The 14,531-nt window shown below is 45.4% G+C and overlaps 1 protein-coding gene across 1 annotated transcript in view; it reads right to left on the bottom strand.

The window, feature by feature from the left end:
• Positions 1 to 14,235, bottom strand: part of ATP6V1G3 (ATPase H+ transporting V1 subunit G3) — a 30,367-nt gene extending 16,132 nt beyond the window's left edge. Inside the window, exons 1-2 of the mRNA XM_081914972.1 lie at positions 14,186 to 14,235; positions 1,311 to 1,427 (exon numbers count right to left, since the gene is read on the bottom strand). Coding sequence (XP_081771098.1) covers positions 1,311 to 1,392 — 82 coding nt within the window. The 5' untranslated portion in view covers positions 1,393 to 1,427; positions 14,186 to 14,235. The remainder of the gene's footprint in view (positions 1 to 1,310; positions 1,428 to 14,185) is intronic.
• Positions 14,236 to 14,531: the final 296 nt, after the last annotated feature.

Here is a 14,531-nt window from a genome sequence, read left to right as displayed (position 1 = left end):
GACTTGGGAATCCAACCAAGGCCGCAAGTGGGTTACAGTCAACTACAGTAGTACTTAATGGAAGTGAATGAAGGGAGCAGGAACATAGGTCTGAATGGGTTAAAAAAGCCACACCACACACAAAAAACACTGCAAGCAAAACTCTCATTTCATGGACTTAAAGCCAATTTCATTGGTTGAAAGCCCAGCTTCAGATATGTCCCAAGACAGGAAGGAGAAAGAGTTTAAGAGAGAAATGGAAGCAGAAGCTAAAATGTTGAGTAAAGATAAACTAGCGCCAGAATTCCTATGTTTATTCTACAGATGTTGCTGCAAAACAATAAGGCATATGACTTTATATTTTTGACTTCATACTACTCATAAGTAAAGAAAAATGTACTAGCTGCTGTAATCCGGAGAAAGAAGCAAGATGTCAAGATTTTAACCACATTTGGGTGGGAATGTAAAGTAGCAAAGCAATTCTGGATTAATGTGATCAGCGCAACTGAGGGCAATTGGAAAAGCCCACAGTTTTGTTCTTGGGTGGATTGGAATAACAGCAGCAACAACAACAACATTTTTATGCCACTCATGTGACTGGGTTATCCCAGTCACTCTGGGCGGCTTCCAACAAATTAAGACACAATATGGGTTAATTTTGGGTTAATATTGATCCAATATAAAAATAAACATGGGAAATATGATAGTTACAGTGCAAATATTAGTGGCCATTAGTTGTAACAAAAATAAATCATTTGAGGACTAGAATACACACACACACAAACACACATATATACATGCACACATATATACCGTACATATATATACATTTATATATAAATACAGTATGTATATGTATATATGTCTCTCTCTCTCTCTCTCTGTGTGTGTGTATATATATATATATATATATATATATATATATATATATATATATAAAATGGACTAATACACATATGACAAACTATTATAAGAAATGACCGGAAGAATATGTGAGAAAAAATAAAAATCTGTGGACTGTTGGTATAAGTGTATTTGCTACTGGAATGAGAAAACAAATGACCAGAATGATATAAAATACGTGTTGGAAGTAATCTACAGGAATAATATGACGAGGAGATAACTTTACTTATAACAATACTACAAATTTAGTTACTCACTCGGTATAATTTATGTTAAACAGATAGATTTGTTATGCCTTTCTGTCTATGCCTCTTTATGTGTAAATGACTTATTTAAAGCTAAAAAATTACATTAAATAAAAATTCCTGTACTTTTTCCATTGACATTCATCAAAGAATTGCAGTCAGCCCAGGGGCTGCACAACTTACTTTTTTTGGCTTCCTCAAGCTTGTCCTTGGCACGCTTTTCAGCCTGCAAAAGCTGTTGGATTCCCTGAGACTGGCTTGTCATTCTGGCTCCTTGATTTCAGAGGTGCTGTGCGGTGACTGGGAAAGAGGAAGGGGACTTTATGCTGTGTCTTGTTGTGTCAACATTAAGAGGATTCACCTTGCCCTGCCCAAGCCTGCTGAAGCGAGATTCATGCTCTGGGAGGTGGCTGTAAGGGAGGCGCACAGACCAGTTCTCTTTTCCTCTGGTTTATACAGGATCACTGAAATGTTTTGAAAATCTGATGCCTGTGTTTGTCCATAATATTTGTGGACCTTTTTTTTTTTTTAAGAGCAAAAGTAATTAGAGTACCAGCAGATCTCAGGACACTTCCAGACCGTTGCTATTTTCGAGTGGGAAATTAACACACCAGCAAATTCTGGTAAAGCGTGTTCTCCCTGAAATGAGAGCACGGGTTGCGGTGGGGGCCGCTGGGCCAGCCCTCTGTTGCCAGGCAGGTTAATGGTTAGTGCCTGGCGCAATGATTGGCTGACTGGGTTGCTGGGGCAAATTGCATGTAGCAAATTGTGTGTGTGGGACCATAGGTTTTAAATATTGGGGCTCACTGCTTCTACTTTCTCTTTCGCAGAGTGCATCGGATCACCTGCCGCCCGCCCTGTGTTCCGGTTGACCTTGCTATGCCTGTCATGGGGTCGTCTGCCTTGGGGCAGGGGCCTAGTAGGAATTTTGCCATTTGGCTGATTGGCTGGTGCCACTTGGTTTTTGCCTGCTACTTAGCAATTCGTCACAACTTGTAAGGTTGCGGTTAGGCATTGGTTATAAAAAACTGGTGGTGGAGGGGTCAGGATAGGCTGTGCCTGCCCCTCCAATGGTGCTGGAAGGGAATTCTGTTAAAGGAATCCTGGGGCTTGCCACGATTTTGTCCAATCCCTGAAATGGGACCAGGGCCGGCAAGCCTTGAGGAGCTGGTTGGGTGAGCGGTGAGGGACTGATGCTCAGCTCAACTGATCCCCAACATTGTCTTTCCCTTCACTGGCTTCCAATGGAGTTCAGAATGTCACTTCCGTCCCAGGTGGGGGACAGATAGTCATAACCGATGTCTAAGCAACCACTCACAGATTTTGTATTTTAATAAAGTTGTGGCCAAAATAGTGCCAAAAACCTAAAACTAAAATTACGGGTGAATTGTGAATTATTTCAAGGGGTGGCTTGGGGACCTCCACACGCAATACAATTACAGCCGGTTCCTTGATTGTGCAATGAACCCGCTTCCCCAAGAGATCAGAGTTTTTTAATTTTTTTTTGCAATAAGGTGAAACCACTGGAAAACACAGGATGACATTAACATGACACAATATCACACAAGCTCTGCACAAACGTATCAGGATGAATGCTCAGGAAACACTGATGGTCTAGAAGCACCTTTAGATTTTAAACAAATTCAACCCCCATCAGCGTTATCCTGTATTTGCCGCATGTGTCGAATCTACCTTTCTGTGCCAGAACCAGTGGCAACATGCCAAGCACTGCTACTATCTAGACTTCGTGCCATCCAGATGTTGTGCTGGCAGGGGCAGATGATGGGACTTGTAGCGCAAAACATCTGAAGAGCACCACACTGAGGAAGGCTGACCGAAACCCTGCCTAAAGTAGAATTTATGTGAAGGATGTGAAATGCCAACACCTACAAAGTGATTTCTGGGATGTGGGGGTTACAAAATGTGCCCTGTGGTGGCATAATTGCCCGTCACATATTTCAGGCTATTCCCACAGTCACATTTTCCTTCCTGAGGTTCAGAGACAACAAATAAATGAAAATATATATACTCGGGACAAGGGGGTGTGAATCGACTCTCTCCTGCCAGGCCAAGCCACAGAAAAAGGGTGTGAAACATGGTCTGTGAAAGAGCATTGTGGCTGAGGTGGGAGCATGGCTTGGGGAGCCGGGGGGGGGGGAGAGCAAGGCCTGGACTCAATACCTGAGGTTCTTCACCTGTGAATTAGGTAAAGGTAAAGGGATCCCTGACCATTAGGTGCAGTCGTGACTGACTCTGGGGTTGCGGTGCTCATCTCGCTTTATTGGCCGAGGGAGCCGGCGTACAGCTTCCGGGTCATGTGGCCAGCATGACTAAGCTGCTTCTGGTGAACCAGAGCAGCGCACAGAAACACTGTTTACCTTCCCGCCAGAGCAATACCTATTTATCTACTTGCACTTTGACATGCTTTCAAACTGCTTGGTTGGCAGGAACAGGGACCGAGCAAAGGGAGCTCGCCCCGTCGTGGGGATTCAAACCGCCGACCTTCTGATCAGCAAGTCCTCGGCTCTGTGGTTTAACCCACAGCGCCACCCACGTCCCTTACCCGTGAAGTACAGTGGTACCTTGGGTTACATACGCTTCAGGTTACAGACTCCGCTAACCCAGAAATAGTGCTTCAGGTTAAGAACTTTGCTTTAGGATGAGACCAGAAATCGTGCTCCGGTGGTGCAGCAGCAGCAGGAAGCCCCATTTGCTAAAGTGGTGCTTCAGGTTAAGAACAGTTTCAGGTTAAGTACGGACCTCCGGAACAAATTAAGTATTTAACCCGAGGTACCACTGTATACAGGGACGCAGGTGGCGCTGTGGGTTAAAGCCTCAGCGCCTAGGACTTGCCGATCGAAAGGTCGGCGGTTCGAATCCCTGCGGCGGGGTGCGCTCCCGCTGCTCGGTCCCAGCGCCTGCCAACCTAGCAGTTCGAAAGCACCTCCGGGTGCAAGTAGATAAATAGGGACCGCTTACCAGCGGGAAGGTAAACGGCGTTTCCGTGTGCAGCTCTGGCTCGCCAGAGCAGCGATGTCACGCTGGCCACGTGACCCGGAAGTGTCTCCGGACAGCGCTGGCCCCTGGCCTCTTAAGTGAGATGGGCGCACAACCCCAGAGTCTGTCAAGACTGGCCCGTACGGGCAGGGGTACCTTTACCTTTACCTTTACCACTGTATACAATTATAAAACTCTGTAAGAGAAGAAGGACAAGTCGGACACTTAACATCACCTCATGGGTAAGCCACGCATGTGGTGCCTCTAGGTGAGAACACATGCACCTCAGCAGCGAGACCTTTTGCCAAGAGACCAAGAACACCACTGCAAAGCTGTCAAGCAAGGCCGGAGCCTCCCTCAGTGGTCTGGATCCTGTGACTCTCACAGACGTGAGAGAGCACCCAGCAGCCTCTATTTTTGGAGGAGTTACTGTCACATTTCTTTTTTAAGAAATAAAAAAAATATGACTGCATTTTATGATACAAAAAGGGGAAGTGCAGGCCAGCTGGAGAAAATGGTTTATACAGCAGAATGCGGCCCTCCTAGTTACCTCCCTTGGGGATAAAAATGTAAAAGAGAAAATGAAAGCCTAAAACAGGAGAATAAAACCACTTTGCATATTTTCCCAGTTAATTGCTGACCAGTACTGCCCAGGGGTTTGGCCTGCCCCCCCTCAAGGAATTCCCATGTAACCAGAACTCCAGATCACAAGGGCAGGTTCCTCCTATTATGCACCACAGCCATTTCCTGACCACACACAAGTGAAGCACCAAGAGCTCTTTAACTAATTCCCATCCGGCATGTCTGAAAAGTGGCAGATACTTTACCAGGGCTTATGCACCTCACATCCAGAAACAGGCAGGCAAATGGAAGTGAGCCTTCCACTCTGAAATCACCACAGCCTTATTGGGTCTTAAGTAATTTGCAGGTGTGCTGCATTAGCAAGTTCATAAATTGGCAGTCGTTAGTAGAGGCAGCCTTTGTTCCAAATACAGATGCAACGCTTCAGACTTCATACAACGATGAAAGGGTCAAAACAGCAGGATGCCAAAGAGCCTAGCTGTTTGTATGTGCTTTCTTTTTGTTTTGAGTGCAAGTTATCAAAGCCCAAAGAAAAAGTTTGTGCAAACACCTGCATGTGTGTGTGTGTGTGTTTAATGCTATCAAAACGAGGCCAACCATCGCTATTGTTTTAACCAAGAGAACTTCTTCAAACAGATAAAGGTATGGACCTCAGAAATGCAAAAGTCTCGAAGTTTCACATCGACTAAGGCTGCTTTTCTGCAACACCGGACTCCTACTGCGTCCTGTTTCTCCTCCTATTCGCAGAGGCTTTTTCTCACTTTAACTTCTAACCACATCCTGTTTGATTCTTGGAACAAAAAATTCTTTTGTGTTTCTTAGCATGGGGCTGAGCGCCACTGAGGCCTTTATAGTCTGTTCTCTCACAGCATCTGGGTGGTGGAAGGGAAACATAGAGACCGTAGATTGCGGCGACCACAAGGGAGCAACACGCTACTCCACCCTCTCCCCTTCAGGTCAGTCCTAAGGAAGCCTGGCAGTATAACAGTGTCCTACAATGCCGCCACGGTCGCAGGAAGATTGCAGAGGGGAGGCCTGCATTCCTTGCCATTCCCACAGCAGTGGGAACATCACCGTTGATAGGAACTTGACTTTGGAGTCCTTGTGAGCTGTGAATGCCACCACCACGGCAAGAGGCCTGGGAGATTTACGGCAATAAACTGAAGAGCAGGATAGGCTATCATAAGGACATTGCCAGGCTTGGGATTTGATAGCATGCCTTGAAAAATGCCCCAGTCCCTGTGTGTTTCAAATATGAATGCACTTGCAGATCTGAACACAGTTTGTTTGTTTGTTGTTGCAAAACAGGGTTTCAGGTTTCCAGACTTCCTTCTCTAGAATGTGCAAGACATTTCCTTATCATCCTTACACTTACAGTGGTGCGATGAGATCACTTTCTTGGATGCTTGGCAAAGAATGTCAGTGGATGAAAGCCCACCTCCTAGGAAACGGGACCCTTAGAAAGCCTTGCATTTGCCTCTAGCTCTGGATTCGATCATAGCTGGAGATGAAGTGTTAGCTTTGTCACTGTCGGAGTCTCCCTATTTCCCTCTTTTACATGAGCTATACAGGGTTGTTGTGACTCTACGCCACCCTGAGCTCCATGGAATTATTCATGTAAAGGTGATTTCCAAACTCGATTATTGCAAGGTGCTGTATGTGAAGCTTCATCTGAAGAGCGTCTGAAAGCTTTAATTGGTTCAAAATATAGCAACAAGGATGCTAATGGGCATGGATTATACTGTATGCTTAGCAGGTCCAGCATCAGTACCCATAATAGTAGTACAGTGGTACCTCGGGTTACATACGCTTCAGGTTACAGACTCTGCTAACCCAGAAATAGTACTTTGGGTTAAGAACTTTGCTTCAGGATGAGAACAGAAATTGTGCTCTGGCGGGGCAGCGGCAGCGGGAGGCCCCATTAGCTAAAGTGGTGCTTCAGGTTAAGAACAGTTTCAGGTTAAGAACAGACCTCCGGAACGAATTAAGTACTTAACCCGAGGTACCACTGTAGTAGTAGTAGTAGTAGTAGTAGTAGTAGTAGTAAAAATAATAGTAATGATAATATAATATTTATACCTGCCCATCTGGCTGGGTTTCCCCAACCACTCTGGGCAGCTGCCAACAGAATATTAAAAACATGATAAAACATCAAACATCAAAAACTTCCCTAAACAGGGCTGCCTTCAGGTGTCTTCTAAAAGTCAGATAGTTGTTTATTTCCTTGACATCTGATGGGAGGGCATTCCACAGGGCGGGTGCCACTACCAAGAAGGCCCACTGCCTGGTTCCCTGTAACCTCACTTCTTTTAGCGAGGGAGCCACCAGAAGGCCCTCAGAGCTGGACCTCAGTGTCTAGGCTAAGCAATGGGGGTGGAGACATTCCTTCAGGTATACTGGGCTTAGGGCTTTAAAGGTCAGCACCAACACTGACCAGCACCATAAAAAGATATGGCATGGCTCTGAGGAGAGTTTGCTGGTGAGACTGATACCAGGATTAATGTATATCTGGTGCTGAAAGGAGAAGTGCAGACCCAGACAGCTTTAGAGAACAAAATCCCCCCCGCCCCCGCCCCAAAATAAGAGGACCCTAAACTGTTCACAACGTGGTTGGTATCTTTCAAGCTACAATAATCTCTTCCTCAGGTGTGTGGGCAGGGTGTGTGGGCATTGAAAGGGGGGAATAGATGCTTCTGCCTTACGAGGGACCTGTAAATTCCAATTATTGCCAGAAACAGACTTTGCTGATTGCTTTCATTTTGAATTTCCATTTGAGTATGATACCTTTGAGGATTTCTGGGGTCATTTGCAGAAGGGCCATTTCTAACCTAATTAGACCACAAGTGCTTCCCCCATTACCACCCTGAATCTACAAGCACGGACAGTTCTCCCTAGCTGGTAGCAGAGATACGGGTATATTTTACATTGTCGTGCTTTCCTAGACAAAACCAGCATAAGGAAAGCTGACACTCTCAGGAGGGTCCAGTTGTAATCTGGTGAACCGGGTTTGCTTCCCCGCTACTCCACATGCAGCTGCTGGGTGACCCTGGGCTAGTCACACTTCTCTGAAGTCTCTTGGCCCCACTCACCTCACAGAGTGTTTGTTGTGGGGGAGGAAGGGATAGGAGAATGTTAGCCGCTTTGAGACTCCTTCAGGGGAGTGAAAGGCGGGATATCAAGTCCAAATCCTCCTCTTCTTCTTCCACACAAGCACAATAACAGTTCAGTGCAGAACTAAGAGACATGATGCCCTCCAGATTTTGTGGGACTACAGCGCCCCTCATCCTTGGTCGTAGGCCATGCAAGCTGATAGGAGGTGGAGTCTAACAATATCTGAAGGGCACTGGATTGGCTGACCTTGGCGTTTGTGTCTCTGCCTTACAGTGCTTTATGTACACACAAAGCAGATATAATTAGATCTCTCTCTCTCTGTTTCTGCATCGCAGTGATATCAGCCTAGTTAAGGTACTTCCATAGCTTGATATGCTGAAATCAGGGGCTAAAATTGCTCTGCTCTTTTGGGTAGACTTTAGATCTGTGAGGGGCATACAATAGTTGTAAGATTGTTGAGGTGGGATTGACAGTATCCCAAATGTGAAAGGCACAATAAGGCTGGATCTGATTTTGCAGCTCCCAGCATAGGAAGAACAGCAGTTTGTGCAACGAAATTGAAATTTCAGCGCTGCCTTTTTATTCTTACTAAATGAAATTCACTTGCAGCAGGGTTCGCCCACCAGATGGTGACTTTAACAAACAACCAGCATATCATTGGCCTTGTGGGACCTTACTGCCATTTAATATAAAAGTTGATAGTTACAGTATAATAATAAAAAAAAGTTTCAATAGACAGAAAGGCTGTGCTTGGCAAAAACTGCAGAGTTTCCAAGAAAGTGTGTGTGTGTTTGTTTGTCTCTCTGTGTGTAGATGTTATTGCAAAATGACCTGTAATAAGTATTGCAAAAAGACAAATCAAACAAACAGCTGAACATTGAGGGCAGACTCCAGAACATCATAAGCGTGGGGAGTGGGGATGGGAGGTTGAAGCTACTAAAGCAGTAAGGAAGGATAGCTCAAGGGGGAAAAAATAGCACAGGAGGAGGAAAGGAAAATAAATATCATTTCCCTGTGGGCAGGGGTAAAGGTAAAGGGACCCCTGACCGTTAGGTCCAGTCGCGGACGACTCGGGGGTTGCGGTGCTCATCTCGCTTTACTGGCCGAGGGAGCCGGCATACAGCTTCCAGGTCATGTGGCCAGCATGACTAAGTCACTTCTGGCGAACCAGAGCAGCGCACGGAAATGCTGTTTTTTTCTTTTTCTTTTTTTAAATTCAAAATTATAACAAGACATATTATCCAAAAACATATCATCCTTGTTCCCCCCCCCCATTTTCCCTCCCTCCCCCACAAAACCCACCCACCCCCACCCCACCCCCGACTTCCCTCAGTTCCAGTCTTTGGTTTATCTTAGAATGCTGTTTTCTGCATGTTACAAAGTTGTATAGATCCTTAAACTATTTAGCTGATTATTATCAATAAAAAGTTTGTGAATCATTATTCAAAACCTGCCAAGGAGTCCAGTTCGCTTTGTTGCGTCTTCAGATACTTTGTAAAGGGTTCCCATTCATCCTTAAAGTCAGTTATCCTTGTCTGTAGCTTATATGTCAGTTTTGCCAGTTCTGCATAGTCCATCAATTTTTCTTTCCATGATTCTTTAGCTGGGGTTTCTTCAGTCTTCCATCCTTGTGCTACCAGAACTCTCGCGGCCGTTGTCGCATACATGAAGATGTTTTTCAACTTTTTTGGCAGCTCTTTCCCTACAATCCCCAACAAAAATGCCTCAGGTGCGGTACCTATTCATCTACTTGCACTGGCATGCTTTTGAACTGCTAGGTTGGCAGGAGCTGGGACAGAGCAACAGGAGCTCACCCCGTCGCGGGGATTTGAACCGCCGACCTTCTGATCGGCAAGCCCAAGAGGCTCTGTGGTTTAACCCACAGCGCTAAAGTGATGAGTAGGTGGAGGCTCACCCTGGAGAATCATTTGGGCAACACTTCTGCTTACCTGTATGTTCAGTGGGCAGAAGGGGAACCTCCTCACCAGCAGAGTAACGCTGGCATCACTCTGTGGGCAGAAGCCAGTGGGAGGCTGGCAGGGCTGGGCAGACAGACACCCACCCACCCAGCCTGGCATGAAGGGAGTTTGGATTGCTTGGCCTCCACTTTAGCCCCACTGAAATGTAGGGCTAATTAAAATTGTTTCTCAGAATGCATCGTTTGTGGGTGATGAAATTTGCCAAATATTCTCCAGGGAGAGGATTGACATTTTCTAACAGTTCGGGAGGAGCTCGGAAAAGAGAATTTTTGAACATTGTTTAGGAAACTATTTTTGCTTGCTTGCATACTGGATGAAACTATTTTTCAGTTCTTATTAGTGGATGAAGGAAACGTTGGGCTCAGAAAAGGAGAACTGGAAGGAGTAACGATCAATTGCATTGCTTTTTTATTAAAATAATTTTAAGGAATATTAAAACTGGATCTGCAGTTGCACCCAAAATTCACAGGTGGTGAAATGGGGGGGGGGTCCGTTTCATGGTGTTCAGTAATTACTGCAATGCATCATATATGGGACTGCCTTTGAAGATGGTTCAGAAACTGTAGCTGGTACTCATATCTTAGGAGAACTGTGTATATGACCCTTTTGTACATCCTTTCAAAATAATAATAATGATAATAATGCTGCAATCTGATAGGGAAATCTGACAAGAAGAGAACTGTAGCAGGAACATCCTGATTCTACCCAGAGTCCACCCACTCCTCTGGGTCCAGTGCCACCTAGTGACTAACTGGCTTAATGACACTATCCACCTATGTGTCACCCATGAATCTTTTGTCTGTGCTGCATAACCATTTTGGAACATCATTAGTATTTGCATTGCTCTGCCTTAGCAGTCAAAGGTAGCAGCAATCATGGATATTAAATCTTTTCTCATACAGGGCATGACAGGTGATAATGGAAGTCTCACAAAGGGAAATGGGTTGCTTTGAAAAGCTCAAAAGATTACATCTATATTTAAAGGAAGCTTTGTGCTTATGACAAAGTAATTCCTCATAAAAAAGACTGCACAATGGTAGCACTTGAAATTTCTGCAAAATTAAACGAAACCCCATTGACTCTTCTCCATGGCAAGTCTTCAAATGAAAGATCTTTCAATTACATGCATTTGCCCTGAAGGGAACCTTACTCTTTAACTTCGATGATGATATTCTTCCCTCTTCCAAGTCTCGGCTCCTAATGCAGGTGGTTGTAAACCTGCCTTAAATAATATTTTAGAATGAGCTAACAGGATAACTCGCCAATCTCAGGTTTTCTGAAGTAATTAGGGTTGTTGGAGAATTCCAATAAAAACAGAAATGGAAGCAGAAACTGCCAATGTTAGCCTATTCACCCCACGTCCAGAAGAGAAGTCAATCCAGCAAATATAAGTGGTATTCACTGTTGTTGTTGCTTTCAGTCTGCAAATGATACTTCCTTGATTAAATTCTCCCCCTGTTTGCACTGCATCTCCCTTGCATTGGAATAAATGGAGTGGAATAACACAGTGGCATTGTAATTATGTAAACTCTGTAGTACTGCCACAGTCAACAGCAAGACGAATAGCATAGTGTTTGGTAGAAGACAAACTGCAGCAGAACGGAAACAACGCTGATTGTGGAGGAAATTGGTGCCCTATTATATTCCAAGAAGCGATGCATCTGCCAATCAGTCCCGATTCTAGAAAGACTCTCTTTCACAAATGTAATGCTAAACTCCGTTTAACAATTGCTTGAAGCTACAGACTCCAGCTCTTGGAAATAACCGGGAGAATCCTGCAGCCTAGAATCATTTTCTTTCAGGACCAGCCCAAGACATTTTGTTTCCCGAGATAAAGGACAGGATTCAATGTACAGAACAGGGCCGGCCCTACAATGAGGCAGAGTAAGGCAGCTGCCTCAGGTGGCAGGTGCTGAGGGACAGGGAGAGGACAGAGCTGTGAGTGCCACATGGCCTACCCTGTACCCCCTATGCTAGTTGGCTGCCCTCAAGTGCAGTGGGAGAGACTTTCCTTTCATCGTTATCAGAGTAAGATTCAACTGGCAATCCACTTGGCTTCTTGTCCTTCGCCTCAGGCAGCAAAATGTCTTTAGCCAACCCTGGTACGGATAGCTGCAATAGCTGTCAACTGGAGCAGCTACTGAATCTGACTTCAGCACTGCCGACAGGACAGCATCCTCCACCATATGTGATAGCGAAGACTAGCTTAGTGAGAGTAGGGCCTGCCATGTGGCATATACAGCTGTTCTGCAACTTGGGAAATGCCTCCGGGCTTGAAGAGGAATGTCTACGATTGTTTCCCAATATTCCCCAACATCTGCTGCTTGAAATGGGTGCCCGATTCTGCCTAATGACAGGGACGGGCCTGTACATAGTCGTAGAAGGACTGAAGGACAGCATATGTCTAAATTTATAACTAAAAGTAAAGGGACCCCTGACCATTAGGTCCTGTTGTGACCGACTCTGGGGTTGCGTGCTCATCTTGCTCTATAGGCTGAGGGAGCTGGCGTTTGTCCACAGACAGCTTCCGGGTCATGTGGCCGGCATGACTAAGCCACTTCTGGTGAACCAGAGCAACACACGGAAGCGCTGTTTACCTTCCCGCTGGAGCGGTACCTATTTATCTACTTGCACTTTGATGTGCTTTTGAACTGCTAGGATGGCAGGAGCAGGGACTGAACAACGGGAGCTCACCCCTGTTGTGGACACACAAGGGGCCTTAGGCAAACAACTTTCACTCTCAGTCCTTGACACTCAGCTGTAATTTGAGGGATAACGTTGACTGCATTATAGAATTGCTGTATGGCAGAGCTGGCCAAACCTTTTGGGCAAAAGTGTGAGAATGTGCCATAGAGCCAGCATCCCCTTCAACATTCTTCAAATGAAAATAGGGGCATTTCTCATTCCCCCCCAACTCACCCTCCCTGACCCTTCCATTTTTTGTCATCCCCACCACAGAGCAGAAGAAAGGTGAGTGGCACCACAACCAATGGGACACAGCACACATGCCCTCCACCGTGTGGTGTGGTGGTTAAGAGCGGTAGACTTGTAATCTGGTGAACCGGGTTCGCGTCTCCGCTCCTCCACATGCAGCTGCTGGGTGACCTTGGGCCAGTCACACTTCTCTGAAGTCTCTCAGCCCCACTCACCTCACAGAGTGTTTGTTGTGGGGGAGGAAGGGAAAGGAGAATGTTAGCCACTTTGAGACTCCTTCGGGTAGTGATAAAGCGGGATATCAAATCCAAACTCCTCCTCCTCCTCCTCTTCTTCTTGTTCAGAAAACCCCTTAATCCTGATTTTATTTTCATCATTGGTAGATTTACAAAAATAAAAACACCCTAATAAATAAATTTTAGGAAGGGGCAAGATTAGACATGGATGCACAAAGCATTTTTATTTTTAATCAAGACTCCTTGTGCTGTGTTCCGCTCCCCCTTTCTTTCCATACACGTGGCATTTTGCCCTCCCCCCCCCCCGTCTAAAATTCTTGTTAAATTATTTCAAGTTGAGTATAGACCTGACTGTATGCACAACACTGCAAACCGTTCACTGGAAGACATCCCTCATCACCACCAAACAAAATTTAAAGCTGTGGCTTTAATATAAAACTTTGGATGCATTTGTTCTGACTTGTTCCCCCCCCCTCCCCACCCCAGTGAAATGTTCTTTATTCACTCCTTAGAGGCAGTTTCACACCAGGGAAGAGACCCCGGATTTGTCCGTTATAGTCAGTTTGTGAGCGCGTGTTGCTGGCGGTTGGGGTTGCTGATAGTATTCTGAGCTCCCTGCTGAGTCCTGGAACAATGACTTCAAAGCCTCTCTTCCACCTCTCCCCTGTTCTCTTTCTGAAACATCCTCAGGCCGTTCCCGCATAAAATGAGAAACATAAAAATAGCGAACAGCGCCGTCGTTCACACGTATTGTGGGATAAATAAAGATTTGGTTGCTTTAAAACAAAACAAAAAAAAAGCACACACACACACAAAAAGAATCCGAGCAAAATTGTGCATCTTTTGAAGTCGGGAGCCAAGCTCCCATTGATTTCAACAGGAACAGAATTTTGTCTGTGCAGCGATCATCTTTGTGAACTGCTTAAACGGAGCTACCTGTTCATCCGCTTCTTTTATCTCTTCCCCACCACCACCCCACTCCTCCTGGAGTTACTATTTTAAATGTGCTCAAAAAGCAGATAACAAAACACACCATGGGCAGAAGCCACAAAGAGCTAACGCCTCGCGATTGCGCCAAAAGATAGTGTGTCACTACTAGGATTGAAATCAAAAGAGCTAATCTTTGTTATTTGTTTGAATCAGCATGCTTGAAATGTCCCCCTTCTCTTTCCTCTCCTTTCTTTTATAATCGGGGAAAAAGAAATTTATGGCTACTCATGGCTGCTTGAATCAGCAGAGGTGCACACCATTCATGCTCCTTTGTCTCTGACGCAGATATGAGAGTGGCTGGTCTGTCACTGATTCGATTCCACCAGGCTTCTTCAACCTGGTGTCCTCTAGATGTTTTGGATTCCAGCTTCCATCAGTTCCAGCCAGCCAGTGCAAGACATGATGGGAGTCATAGTTCAACAACACCTGGAAGGCAACAGGTTGGGGAAAGTCAGAGTTCAGGGTGCCTTATATATGTATCTCAGGTTCAATCCCTTTCAGAGAAATTACAGGACCCAACCTGCTTAGTTTCAGCAGTGGAACTGCATCGTGGACCTGTAGGCCATTCTTTGGCT

The sequence above is a fragment of the Podarcis melisellensis genome, assembly GCF_964234715.1.
Source record: "Podarcis melisellensis genome assembly, chromosome: 6".
Lineage (NCBI taxonomy): Eukaryota > Metazoa > Chordata > Lepidosauria > Squamata > Lacertidae > Podarcis > Podarcis melisellensis.
Note: the sequence above shows the minus strand (reverse complement) of the source record. Positions and strands in the feature narration are given on the sequence as shown.